The sequence below is a fragment of the Melospiza melodia genome, chromosome Z (genome assembly GCF_035770615.1).
Source record: "Melospiza melodia melodia isolate bMelMel2 chromosome Z, bMelMel2.pri, whole genome shotgun sequence".
Classification (NCBI taxonomy): Eukaryota; Metazoa; Chordata; class Aves; order Passeriformes; family Passerellidae; genus Melospiza; species Melospiza melodia.
Window position 1 is genome coordinate 36,575,559 of NC_086226.1, and position 13,789 is coordinate 36,589,347.

Below are 13,789 nucleotides of genomic sequence, written 5' to 3' on the forward strand. Positions count from 1 at the left end.
ACAAAGTTTTGAATAATTTCTTAATCTTGGGAGGGAGCTTCCTGAGGCTGTGCAATTCCTAGTGTGCACACATTTACTTAGGATCTGTAGGACTGGAGTCTTGGTGGGGCTCTGGGTGGAGTACATGATGGCTTGATGAACCTGTGCTTAAAGAATTGTAATGAGAGGCTGTTTTATGTTTGTCTTTTTATTTCTCTTCTTTTTTTTTCCTTTTTTGTTTTCTTTCTTTTGTTTGTTTGTTTGCTTGCTTTTTGATGGGGTTTAAAGGTGAGGTATTGACTACAAATTAATGTTTGCTTTTACCTTAAGAAAAGAAGCACTCAGGTTTTTCTGGACAATATATTTTTTCCTCTCTGGCTAGTAGTATCACCTGTATTCTAAATATCTGCCCTCAGAAGAAAAGAGGCAGTTGCTGAACATCAGGGATCTGCCTGCATTGCATCTTCAGTTAGGCATTCTGCCATTACAGATTTTCCTCTTGAAATTTTCAATATTACTGCCATTCCATTATGTAAAGTATAGGATGACTTTCTGTGGATGTCATGAAGAGCAATCATGAAATCCCAGTGAACTACTTCTGTTTTGTCTCAGAGGAGGAAGGGAGTATTTTTTCCCCTCACTCTTTCCTATGAAATACAGACTTGAACGTATTTTACTACTGTCAGTATTCTAAACCTGTACTGTTGCTTATCATAAAGGACATTAGTGTATTTGTTGCCTACAGTTATGTCCCTACAGACAGACTTGAAAGTTTTAAAGCAAACAGATGTCAGTGTGGCAGCAGGGCCTCTGTTGGCCATAGCTGGGAGTGTACCTGCCCTATAGTTAGGTTGTCCTGGCTGTGTCTTTTGTATTTTGTGAACATAATGTTTGTGGCTGTGGCCATTCTTGCCCCTACCACCACTTCCGTCCCTGTCTAAAACTTCTGGATCCTATTGATTTCCTTTCATCCTACTATCTGCTGCCTCCCTTCTCCCTGGGAGTTATGCATCGTGCTAACGGTGTTAAAGTTTTGTTGGCTGAATGCAGTCCTTTGCGTGCTCTGTTTTGCTGGAGGTTTTCCACTTGTCTTTTCAGCCTTTGTGTTAAGCCAAGTGCCTTCCTTGCAGGCATGTCCTCCGGGATAGAGCGGTGGAGAGCTGGGGCAGAGGCCCTAACACAGGTTCAGGCTTGCAGAATTGACTCTGTGATTGTAGTTTTAATATGGGGAAGGCATGCCAAGAACCTGGTTGCTAAATGCTTGGTGTATGGGAGGATGGGTGATGGCCCCTGGGAGTAAGCTGAGGGGCAGGCAGCACATGCAGTTTTTGCAGAGGGGTTGATGGCTCACTGAAAGACTGGAGCTTGCAGAAACTGAGTAGGTTACTTCAACCAAAAGCATGGGTGGCAGGAAGGTGGGTGGCTTCTGTGGCAGTCTGGAAAGGAAAGTGGAGGCTAAATGGCGGCAGGACAGAGCTCTTCTTTTGTAGGTTTGGAGAAGGAAAATATTGCGTTGGCATGATACCATTTTGTTCCATAAGGGCTAATCAAGGAGCTCTGCCTCTGTGTAGTCTGCTCACTGAGTCAAGGCAGCAGCCAACCTGGCATTAGTACACATTCCTTCTGTGTATTTGCCCTTCTGTGCCATCTCTGTTCTCTTGTTTTTTCTCCTAAACATTGTAGGATTTCTGCTTCTCTGTCACATTTTTTCCTAGCAAGCCAGTCAAGCTTAGCCCTGTGAGGCTTAATGAGGTGTGTTGCAGCAGATCTCACAGGCATGTGAAAAGGTCAGAAAAGGTGCTGGGGATAAGTGGATCTGCATTATTGTCATGCTTGCCTGAAAAGGGTAGCAGCTAACTGCCACAGGGAGCAAGTGAGTCTAAAAGGCTGACACGGGGAGTTTCTTACTTTATATTCATTGTGTGTTGACTGCCACAGTGCAAAAGGCAGCGTAATTGCATATAATCACATTTCCTCAAATCCCAGTGGCTTCACTCATGAATGTTTAGTGTGGTCATGCCCCTAAGCAGTGAAGGCAAGCATGGTATTTGAGACAAACATGCTATCACAGGTGCTCCTGACACAGGGCTGAGTGTGCTGCTGTAAATAAGCAAGTTCCTGCTGTTCTAGCCTGAATGGAAAAGCTCTCTTGTGCCTTTGTAAAAGTTGTGCGGGGAATATGGACATTGGGAATGCTTTTTTCCCCTTGCCTACATGGTGCTATTTTGCCATCAGGTGACTGGACACATACCAGACTTCAACACAGTATGTGATGGAAACAGGATTAAATCAGCCGTGTTTGTATTCATGTGTAGGTATGGCCTTGAGACCCAGCCTCAGCTCTTCTGTTGTTCTTCGTAGTATCATTGAAATGCTGCTGAAAATTAGCTTTTACAGGACATTGTCATATTTTGTGAATGCTTTCCTCCTAGTTTCTGCTAGGAGAAATGTAAAATGTTTCCGTTTTCATTTAAAAATAAGGCTGTTTTATGGTTGACATGCCTGTCAGAAGTACCAAGAATATATCCACATATATGTAAATCAAGAAAGATTTTTAGGTTCTTGTTCTATAAATCATAACTTTGCTGGCTTTTTTTAAAAGTCAAATTTTACCAGTAAGCCATACCAGCAAATGTGTCTTGGTGGGGTGGAGGCGTGGGCTGGGGATATTGTGACTTTCAAGAGCCTTTTGCTTTGCTTCTTATAGGGTGGAAACACTAACAGGACATAGCACTGGGCTGCAGGTGTAATAATCCTGGACAACTGGTTGTAGTCATTATTTTCCATTAGCGACCTAGGTAATGGATAGACTAGATTATGTTCATGGAGTTTGCAGCAGACAACAAGCTGGGAAAGATGCAAGTATGTTGAAATATAGTATGGGGTTTCAGAATCATTCTGACAACGTGGAGAAAATATCCCAAGTAAAGTAAAAATTCTGCTCCTGCAGAAAATCTGCAGATACGCAAGATAGTTGAATAGGAATTAGTTTTCAGAAGTGATCTGTGAGGTTTAAGATACCACAGTTGCTGTTGGAGGGCAGTGGGTATCCTGTGCTGGGAAGCTGATATTTTGAGCTGCAAAGCATGCAGCATTATTCTATCCCACACAGAACTTACAAGGCCTTATATTGAAGTGCTGTGTGTTGATGTCGATCAGCTGGAAACAGATGACAACTCTCAGCTGCTTGGAAAATTGGACATGGTATATGGAAAAATATTTACTGTGCTGGGGTTATTTATTTTAGAGAGGGGAAGGCTGAGGGGTGTTCATGAAAATCTTCCAGTGTGTGGAACATCTGCCATGAGTAGGAAGCAAAATGTTTTCTGTGTTATTGGGGTGTACAGTAAGATTTAATGTATTTAGATTGGATCAAGGGAATTCATCTCAGACATGGTTGGAGCGGTGTCTAAACAATGTAGCAGAGGAGTGTGTACCTGGGAGTGTTGTGGAATCACTGTCAGTTTTTAACAAAGATGAGACAAACATGTAACTGGAGCAATAGGAGTAATATAGGTATAATGGACCTCTCTTGGGGAAGAATGTGTGACCGCTTGACTTTCCTAGCACTCTTAATAAATGGTCATTATGTCCATGGGATTATTTGCTCAAACTTTCTGCTGAAACATGATTTCATATGTTGGAAGAAAGTACTGTCTCATCATAGACAAGGTTATTAATTTGTACTTGTCTGTAATGACAGAATTCCTTGCGGAAATGTGCATAGGGCTTTATGAAAGCATAAGACAGATTAAAAAAAAAAGATGCAAGCTTCAAATTTCTTGAGATTTTTTTTTTTTGGTTTGGTTTGGTTTTTTTGTTTTTTTTTTTTTTTTTTTTTTTTTTTTTTTTTGTTTCTTTGTTTTGTGTGGTTTTTGTTTGTTTCTTTGCTTGGGGTTTTTTTTGTGTAAGTCTGATGGCTCTCTTTCAGCTGCTCACCTCCGTTCGGAGCACTTGTCTACTTGTTTGTTTAATGACAAAGGGAACCAGAAGGTGAATTAAAAAAAAAATAAATAAAATTGAAGCATACATGGAGTAGCCTTACAGAATTGTTGGGAAGCTTCTTCTTCAGGCATATATGTATTCATGTGCATGATAAGGTCTTAACAAGGAATCAGTTATCAACCAGCCAAAACAGCTTGGTAACTCTGTATTAGTTGTTGGTAGATGGGTATAAGGTTTTGGGAGAATCCAGCTGCAGGCTGGACTGTGGAATCATGAATTTGTGCTTTAACTTTTTGAAGGAGATTTTCAGATACTATCATGATCTCAAAAACAATTCCATAGGTGTTTTTTATGTCTTTGAAGATTTTTATGTTTTCATTCTTTTGACAAAAAAAAAAAAGAAAAACAAAAACAAAAAAAACCCAAAAAAAAACAACCATAAAGGAAAGGTAAATGGCATCAGTTAGCACTGAAATATAGCTTAAATGAAGACCAGATGAACAAATAGTCATTAAGAGCCTGGTTTTGGGTTATCCCTGTGTAATGAGGGTCTTGTCTTTAAAAAGAACAACTGTTTAAACCTTGTGTAGTGTAGAACTCTTCAAAAAGTAGATCTATTTTTGCCACTCATTTTTAATGCTTTTTTTCATGAAAGGCAGTGCAGACTGAGATCATAATTGTTATTAACATGTTATAATAGCTTTCTCAAGCTTTTTACCATTTTTAGTTTAATGTCTGTTGACAAGAGACTTTATTGGTTGAGATATTTTTATTGCTAACACCTCTAAAACCTCTAACACCTCTTGCTGGTGTCATCTATAGTAACAGTTAAAATGATAATTAGACAAAGAATAGGGAACTTTTTCTCTCATTCTTTGTCCACACAACTTCATTATTTTTATGTCTTCTGAGCTCTCAAAGTTGCAGGATCAGTCATTATGAGTCCTGCTTTATGTAAAATGCATCTGCTCTACACACAAGGAGGCTGTCCTGGCTGCAGGGGAAGTTTAAGAAGTACCTGTTGAAACTGACTGTGGAGGAATGGAAGTGGGTGAGGTTGCAAAGAGATTTTGCCAAATCTTGGCTGGTGGGTGTTTATTGATTCCTTTCGTCTGCAATGTTTTAGGATCACTGTTTTTAGTTAAGATGTTCAATGTGACAACCAGTTGCTGGGTTAACTTACAGCAGTTCTGTTATTTCTAAAGTTTAATTAACATCGCTAATGAACACATTCTTTTGATCCATTCTGTTTTTTAGCAATACAGACAATACCGTAAAGCTCTCAGCAGAATATGCAATTAATTTATAAAAAGTTATTTTAATATATTTGAGTTTGAGTGCTTTCTAGAACTGTAATTTCAAAACAAGTCCCTTGCAGAATCATATGAGTTAGAGCTCTAAATAGACTCTGTCATATTTTGCAAGACCACCTAATCTTTTACTGTGTACTCCAGTGACACGTTAATAAAATGTGTTATTGTAAATTGCTTATTGCTATCTGATTTATCAGATTGACATTTAAAGGATATGCCTTTAAATGTCAATAGATCCATGATGTTAACAGGACTTAGGGCTGGAAGCAGTTGTCTAATATGTCTTTCTGTCATGGCATACCAAACAGTCACGCCCGTACCCTGAGAGTTCATCGTGCTTTGTGCTGGCATGTACTGAACGCAGGGACATGCAGGTTCTACGGAAATTTACCCACTGCCCTGCAGTGACAAGGCATTTATTTCTGCATGCCATGCTGAGCCCATTGTGCAAACTTGAGGTTTTTGGGTGCGAGTGAATGCAGACACCTTCTGTCATTGGCATCCACTTCCTCTGTTCCCTAGGAAAACCGATAGGACAGCCCACCTCCTTCTCCTTATGTAAGCTGACCAAGATGAAGCGTTCCTTGCAATTACAAATCGGGCAATTATTGTGAGTTTGAGCATATGAGTGAGACATACCAGACAGGGATTGAAGGAAAAGGATTGCTTTCTCCATCTGGTCTTGCTTCCTTAGCTGTGACCTATCTCAAATACTAATGGGAAAAGTAGGATATAGCCAAACAATCCTGAATAAACTGTGCAGTTAGATTAATATGAAGAATACTTTCTGATGCTTTCTGGCAGATAGCTAAAGCATGAGGCTTGCTTTATACACATTGTGTTGGTCTGTCTCTTGATGTCAGGTAGAGGTAACAAATGGGAAGATTCATATTTCAGACTTCTTTTGTCTGCAGTTATAATCTGCCCAGGCATGCTATGTTGAAAGACTGTAAAAAGAGATTGTGTGTGTGTTTTTCACCCCATTCCTCTTGTGCTGTGTTTTGCATCTCACTGATGCCAAGAAGCAGTGTTGCACTTAACTGCAGTGTTGCACTCACTGCAGGATGCAGACATCATTCCTGCTAGAACTCCGTTATAAACTGTGGTGCTAGCAGTGAAGCAGCTGTGCTTGCTGGAAATGCATGAATGTGTGAATTGGTGTGGTAAACAGATTAGATGACAGAAATTCAGGTCATTATTCTTTGAGAGTTGATTACTAACCCTAGAATACCTTTGGAAAGCATTAGCCAAGAAGCCTGCAGATCCAAAGGGTGCATTGACTTGTTAATTGTATTAATATAATTGTTGTTAAATGTTACAGAATAATGAAATCCAGTGGCACCTGCATTGTTAATGGTGTTATTGTGTTACCATTATTAAGGGGAAAAAGCAGGAATAGTCAACATCTGCAGAAGAGAGGGACTTTGAAAGCATATAATGTTAATAACTGTGCTGTGGAAGTAACATCTTTCTGGTTTGTGTTTCAATGAAATAAATATTCTCTGTGCTTTTCTGTTTTTGCTTGGTTTTAACCAGATGTCTGAGATTGCTAAACTAGAGACACCTCAGTAAAGACATAAATGAATAATTTGAGCCATGTTTTCCTACATCTTGTTTTATAAATTGACTCTTGAACTAGCTAAGAGGAGACCAGGGTTTGCATTTGCAAAGGAATACAATGCTTACAGCCCTTCAGTGCTGTGAGTGACTTTTTGTTTGGAATTCTTTCCAGATGAGACATTTTCTTTACAGAAGTTGTGTCAGTATAGGCAACATCTGCCAGTATTTTCAGGTTAATCTACATTTAGATTTTGTAACAATAATAATCTTTCTTGCTAACTTCCGCTTCCTTTCTCAACTCTATGTTGGTGAGATGAAATCTAAGCAGTGCAAAATTAAGAGCAAACAGATGTTTTGATCAAGCTTGAAATCAGCTTTCACTTGCAAGGCTTAATCTAATTTAATTGCTGCAGTTTTTTGCCCCCAGGTGCATGAAGCAGATCCTGTTTATTCCTGCAAAAACTGTAAGACTGCAACAGTGAAAAAAAATTGATCTTATACTCGGGATTCATCTTTTTTTTCCAGTAAATCACAATTTTCTAAACTTCTGTCTGGATCAGGCAAAATGTATTGAAAAAGAGTTTTTGAAGCCAAGCTCTACAGCTCAATCTCAGTTTAGAGTAATTAACCATTGATGTAATGTGAGGTGCTTGCCTGAGTCAGCTCAGGGAAGATTTATCATGGTCACAAAATAGCCCTATGATGCAATTGGTTATGTTTAAGTGCCTGTATGCAATTGCCAGTCCCACTCAGTTTTGTTTTAGACAAGACAAGCTGCTGGTATTGTCTTCCTGCAGGTAAAATGCACTAAATGCTCACCTGTTGTGTTTCACGAAGCAGTGTTTAGTAGCGACAGACTATTTCTTTGCATGTGGTGATAAAAAACAAACAAAACAAGTGCCTTTGTTGTGGACTTCTGTTCACTTCAGCAGTAAAATTTGCCTTATGGAAGTAGTGTGTAAAATTTGTGTTGCACAGTCTTGATGGAAGCATACCTTCAGCCCCAGAGCTAGGCCTTTTGCTAGTTTCTTTACAGAAACAGTTCTATTCTAACAGTTCTAACAGTTCCAGAATCCATCCTGATTCACTGGAGTTGGCTGTCCTCCTCGACACGTTCATGCTGTCTCCTACTCTTTGTGCCTTCAACAAAAAGTTAACAGTTTTATAGAAAAACAAATAGTACTTTGGTGCAAGCTACGTGTGCATGTGCTTACACAGCTAACAGAATGAAGAAGCAACCTAAAGGGTGGTATCCACAAAGTTAAGCCCTTTGAACATCCTTTAAGGCTTAACTAAAACTGTAGCATGTCTGTACACAATCACAGTTTACCTGTCAAAATTTTCTTTCTCCATCAGAAACAACTTTTCAGCAACTGAAGAAGTATTTTTATCAAAGACAAAAGATATTTTTATCAAAGGATTTTTAAGGGAACAGATCTTGGTTTGAGAGGTGCTGAGCAATGGGAATAGGAATCTGCCTGTTCCTGGCTGCTAGGAGAGAGCCAGGAACCTGTGGCTGTAGTACCCCATACTCAGCTGCTCTCTTGTTGAATTTCTGTTCTTAAGTGATTGTCTCCAAACTCAGTAATGAAAAAGCATGGCAGCTTCACCAGCTTCAGTGTCAGAGTTGACTTTTAGACCATTGATGCTTGTACTGTATTTCTCAAGTTTTAGAAGTCTTCAAAAACTGATGTTTTGCTTGTGTTCTGAGTAAAATTTGAAAAACCTGTCTGAATGTGCTGTTCAGATTTGAGCACCTAACTGATCTTTGTGCCCTTGCAAATCTGTGCACTCACCCATTGTGGTTAGTGAGGTGGAATTTAACTCTTTCGATTTCATTCTTTCTCTTTTTTTTGGGAGGTAGGAGAATTTACAAATTTGTTTCCAAAACTGCTTACAGGATGCTTGCTGGGACCTCAAGTTAACCTTCACAATCCAGGTGTCTGTTATGTTTTAAAAATTCAAATGCATAGCTCTGTGTATCCTTTAAGTTTGTTTTCAATGTCTTTAAATGAAGGCTCCAGATAATATATAACATAAATTTAAAATACCTTCCAGTAGAAATATGTAGGAGATATAAGAGATGTAATTGAAAATTTAATTATTCATTTTTACTATGTGGTTGAAAAAACAATCAAGTTCACCAAATCCAGTTCAGCAGTTTCCATAACTAGAAGATTTCCCTCTGTCTCTAAAACCTGGTACCTGTGAACTCACTAATGTCTCCCAAAATTAAGCCAAGCACACAAAAAGCAGCAGCTTCATCTAGTCCTGTCTTTTGACTAGTCTGTAGAAGTTGTCCATCCACAGAGCGGGTCCAGAGCTCTAGCAAAAATAAAATCATGTGGTTGACTTTATTATATTATGTACAGGAAAAGTAGGTGGGTGAGATAAAATATTCTAGCTCTAAAATTACTAAAAGTAAGTACTTGCACTTTGCTTTTCTTCTTTTTTGTAGAGCATTGCAAAAAATGCTACTCTTTATGGAACAGTTCACAGTATATTTTTATTAAAATTGTAATCTCAGAATAAGAGAGAGTGCCTAAAAAAGGAATGTAATTAAATTATAACCAAAATCCCACATAGCAGCACTGATCTTAAACTGTCTTTATGAAGTGTTGTGTAGTGGTTTAAGTAATGCTACCTTTAATACTGAAATTAATAGACTTTTCTACAATTTCTAGGTTCGGCTTTCAACTTGATATAAACTACAGATGATATCCCTTTAAAATTCAGGTGCAGATGTGACAGAACCAAACAATGACTTCTCCTTTTGTATTAACCTTTGTGTTACAAGAATATATTTGTTCTGAAAAGCCTTGGCAAATAATTTTCCCCATTAAAGAACAGCCTGCTTTTCATTCAGCAGTTTGCTATTCTGTTACTGCAGAAACTGTTTACCACGGAAGGGGATAATGTGACTTAAAGAAGATGGCTCAATCCTCTTTGGCAGGATCGGAGGGGGTGGCGAACGCTGGACATTTGCCGAGGGAAGCTGTGTGAAGCATAGCGTCTGTTTAGCGCGGTGGGCTGGCGTAGCGAGGGGGACGCCGCATCCTCCGAGGTGCACCGAGTGTGTGTGTGTGTGTGCGTGTGTGCGTGTGTGCCGGCGCAGTGGCTGCTGCTGCGGAATTCCGGGGATGAATTACTTGGTGTGCACAACTGAAGGTGCCGTTCGCTCCGCCAAAGCGGCGCGGCGTGCGCTGCCGCCAACCTGAGAGAGGAGCCTGCGGCTCTGCGTGACAGCTCGAGGTGGAAGGAGCCCAACTTGCGGTCCTCCCCCCGCCCCCAAGAGATCCTCAGTCCATTCCTTTATAGTGGTTCATTTGGCTCTCTGTCATCGCCAGAATGCTGCCCGTGAATGTGTGTCATGATTACAATAGAGTGTGGTAACACATAACAGCAATGAAAGCCCAGCGGGAAAGGCTACAAATTCCAGGGCTGACCTTGGAGTAAGTATTGTCTGTCTTTAATATTTTAATGGTTTCTGCATGATGCCGGCTTTTGTGCAGTCAGGAGCTTTTAACATACGTTTGTGCTGACAGCCTGGGAGCACTGCAGCTCCAGGTTGAAGGAGCACGTTTTCAATGCAATGCAGTTGGTTTCAGCAAATGTGTGAGCCTGGAGCCAGGATATTGCAGTGTGCTTGGAAAGAAAGCGTTTCTGTATATTTAAAGTTACTGAATCTCAGTGCATGAAGGACTGTCAGCTTGTAGGAGAAGAATCTGTCAGTAGGCCATGGTGTCTGTCTTTCTCTTCAGCTCTCCGTTGCTGTTTGTTTATCCCGGTGCTGCCTTTTAGAAAGGCCTCTTTCTGTGCTGAATAATAGAGAGCACTGCAAGAGATTAAACCATTATAAAAATACTGTTTGTGAAAATTCATCAGGAACAAGATATATTTTACGTGCGTAACTGCACTAATGACCTGTATTGACATTCTGGAGGAATCGTGATAATTTCTGCAGTAAGTATGTTTACCTAATTTAGCAGTGTGTTTACTTATACTTGCTTAAAACTGATTAACTAATTTGTGTGCTTTCAGCTGTTTAGAGAGTAGCTAAATGAACACGTGTAATTTTAATGTATAGTGATAGTAAGTGTAGTCTTTTATTCATAAATGCCAGCATATATTTACCCCAGAAAGGTTAGTCTAAGCTAAATATATATTTCTATACATACGTACCTGTAGTCTACACTGACATGTCAGGCATGCATTGTATGCATGTTACAGCCATGAGAACTTGCTAATTTTATCTAGGTAAATAGATAGGCTACATCAGATTCTTTAGTATTCCCTGGGACTGCCCCATTCTTGCTGGATTAAAAAAACCCAACAAAACCCTGAATGCTGCAGATGCCTGCAGTAAAGTTATTTAGCTATGAAAGGTATTATCTCTGGCATCTGCCATGTGTTAAAGAGAGGACTATAGGTAAGTGTGCAGCATAGCAAATAATTTATTCTAATAATCTCTTGAAGGTGACAGAGGACTTTATTTCAAGGAACAAATGTAGATGTCATACTGGTTCTCCAGAACTACATTTGTGAAATGTCTGAGAAATTCTGGATTTCAGTCAGGCATCTTCTGGTAAGAATAGTGTGTGTTAATTGTGGGCAGGCTAAGCTCCAGATATTTTTCTGAAATAACCATCTTTACTAATTTCTCATGAGTTTTGGAGGAGGGGTCTTATCAAAGATCTCATTAAAATGGTTTCCATGAATAATTGATAATTATACTTCTTTTGAGATGTGGCAATTGAAATATTTTTAAGTCAATCTTCACTGAATTATGTAATCATCATGTGAGAGTAGCATCACTAGCTGCAAAGGATGAAAAAGGATTCATGGTTTTCAATGTATGTTTGTGTTTTTATAATATGAAGTAATTGTTTACTGCTTCCTCCTTTTTCACAGTAACCTAACATAATTCCACTTTCTTTACCATATTTTCAAAATATTTAATACTGATAACATTAATAGTTACATTTTGAGTTCAGTATTGATCTTTATTTTTTTTTTTTTTTTTGCTAAAATGTTGTCTGGATATATTTACTTTTTCCATATATTTGAATTACTTTTATCATCACACTTGCTACTTTTTGAACTTGATTTACCTGTAGAGAAAAGAAAATACCATATTTTGGTTGCTGAGACATAATGATTTCCATAGTCATTCTCTCATGATTTCCAGAGTTGAGTCAATGCAGACTTAAATCATGTCTCCCAAACTGTTAATTGAGATCATTTAAAGAAGAGCATATCTAGGGGGGAAAGAAATCCAATTTATTCCTCTCACCCTGAGTCTCATGTATTTTCTTTCAGTAAGGTTTAAATGTTGGGACTAGAATTATGTTGTCTCCCTGAGTAGCAAGTACAGTCTGTCTACTTTATATTCATTACTTGCAAAAAGCTCCTTGAAAGAATATTAAATCCAAAATAAAGCATTCCAGATTTAGTAAGTGTAAGAAGTAGGGTTGTCATACACTGTGATAATTTGTTTTAACAGGTTTTCTTAGGTCTTAAAAAAGCAAAGCTGAAGAATGAGTTCTATGGAAGAACTGGATTTGACATACCAGTATCATCGCTCAGTAGGAATTTTTAGATCCATAGTACTAGCACATCTGATATTGGATGCTCTCAGATTCTGTGTCATTACTGAGACTCTGATGTGTTACAGTAGTGAAAATGAGGAAGAGTATGAGTAGCTAGCTACTAGCCAGTGTAGGACTTCTGCTTGCTGTGTGTGAGCTGTCCAGTGGACGAAGGGCAATGCCCTTTGCCTTAGACTATTTCCAGGATTTCTTCACAGCAAGGTGAATTAAGGACCTCAGTCTGGGCTTTGAAGTTAATATATTCTTCTTATTCAATGCCAGAGCTGGCTTTTTCATCTCCCTTTAACCATTCTGTCTTAAGTAGATTCCTTGTCCCCAGTGGTTACTCCATGGCAGTCCCCTTGCTCTCCCTTTGCTGCAGCCCTGTGCTTTTGGCCAGTTGGTGCCAGTTCTCTTCTCCTTCCACCTGGACTATCTTTGGATCAGTTCCAGCTTCTCCTCACTACTTCTGATCCTGATGGAGGCTGGTGGTGGTCTGCATTGCCTGCCTCCATATCTTACCTTGCAGTGCCCCCAGGAATTGCAGTGCAAGCACCGACTGTGCAGCACAGGATGGTGTTCCAGCTTACAGTCAGTCCTGGCCTGAACTGACGGGTGGACAAAAAGGGGACAACTGAAAACTACCCACCCTGCTGTAGCAGAGATGAAGAGGTGGAGCAGATAAAGCGTAGAAATTCAAAAGCAGTTTTTACAAGTCTGTACCGCAGTGATCATACATAAACAACGATCCTTCCAGTGCGTGTTGTTGCAGGTCAGTACAGTGCAATGCAACAGAGAGTGCTCCAGTTGAACAGCTGAAATCCGCCTGTTGATCCACACCTTTTTCTGCAGGCCTGTATGGGCTGCCTGGTATGAACCTGGGTTCACTTTACCCGTTTTCAGAGTTATATATTGAGCCGTTGGCTCTTAATGTATCTTGTCAGCTCAAAGTTATTGCTGTGCTAGCTCAGGTAGTCTGCAGTTAATGCCAAACTAGCTTGTACTCAGCTGCTGGTGCTCTTCTGTGCACCTTCTTCAGAGATTATGGAAGCACAGCCAGCAGCAAGAGGAATATACTCATAGACAGTAGCCTTGTCAGAAATTACGCACAGGCCCATCCTTGTCTCAGTGTGCATGTCTCTGCCAAACTTTGGGCCTTCTCCAAAGCATCTCAAAAAGGAAACAGTTACAAAAATGTACATTGTTGAAATTGTATTTCTAATGTTTTCTAGAAGCAGTAGTAATCTTCCTGCTGAAATGTTCAGAAAAAACCTGGATCAGGTGTCCACCTTGAAAGATATTGAAGGCAGTGTATTAATATCTGGCAAAGTGTTACATAATTGAAAAAATGGACCTTAGCTGTGCATAACATATTAGCCGTCTGCATCTCCCCTGAGGACAGGA

General features: G+C 39.6%; 1 protein-coding gene across 5 annotated transcripts in view; it reads left to right on the top strand.

Annotated features, from left to right (window-relative positions):
- MAST4 (microtubule associated serine/threonine kinase family member 4) overlaps positions 1-13,789 on the top strand; it is a 276,434-nt gene that overhangs the window by 139,463 nt on the left and 123,182 nt on the right. For 2 of the 5 annotated variants that reach the window (XM_063180839.1, XM_063180843.1), the window contains exon 1: positions 9,938-10,249. The exons of the other annotated variants lie outside the window; for them this stretch is intronic. In XM_063180839.1, the coding sequence (XP_063036909.1) occupies positions 10,203-10,249 (47 nt within the window). In that variant the 5' untranslated portion in view covers positions 9,938-10,202. Of the gene's footprint in view, positions 1-9,937; positions 10,250-13,789 lie in introns of those variants that run through there. 5 annotated transcript variants of the gene reach the window in all.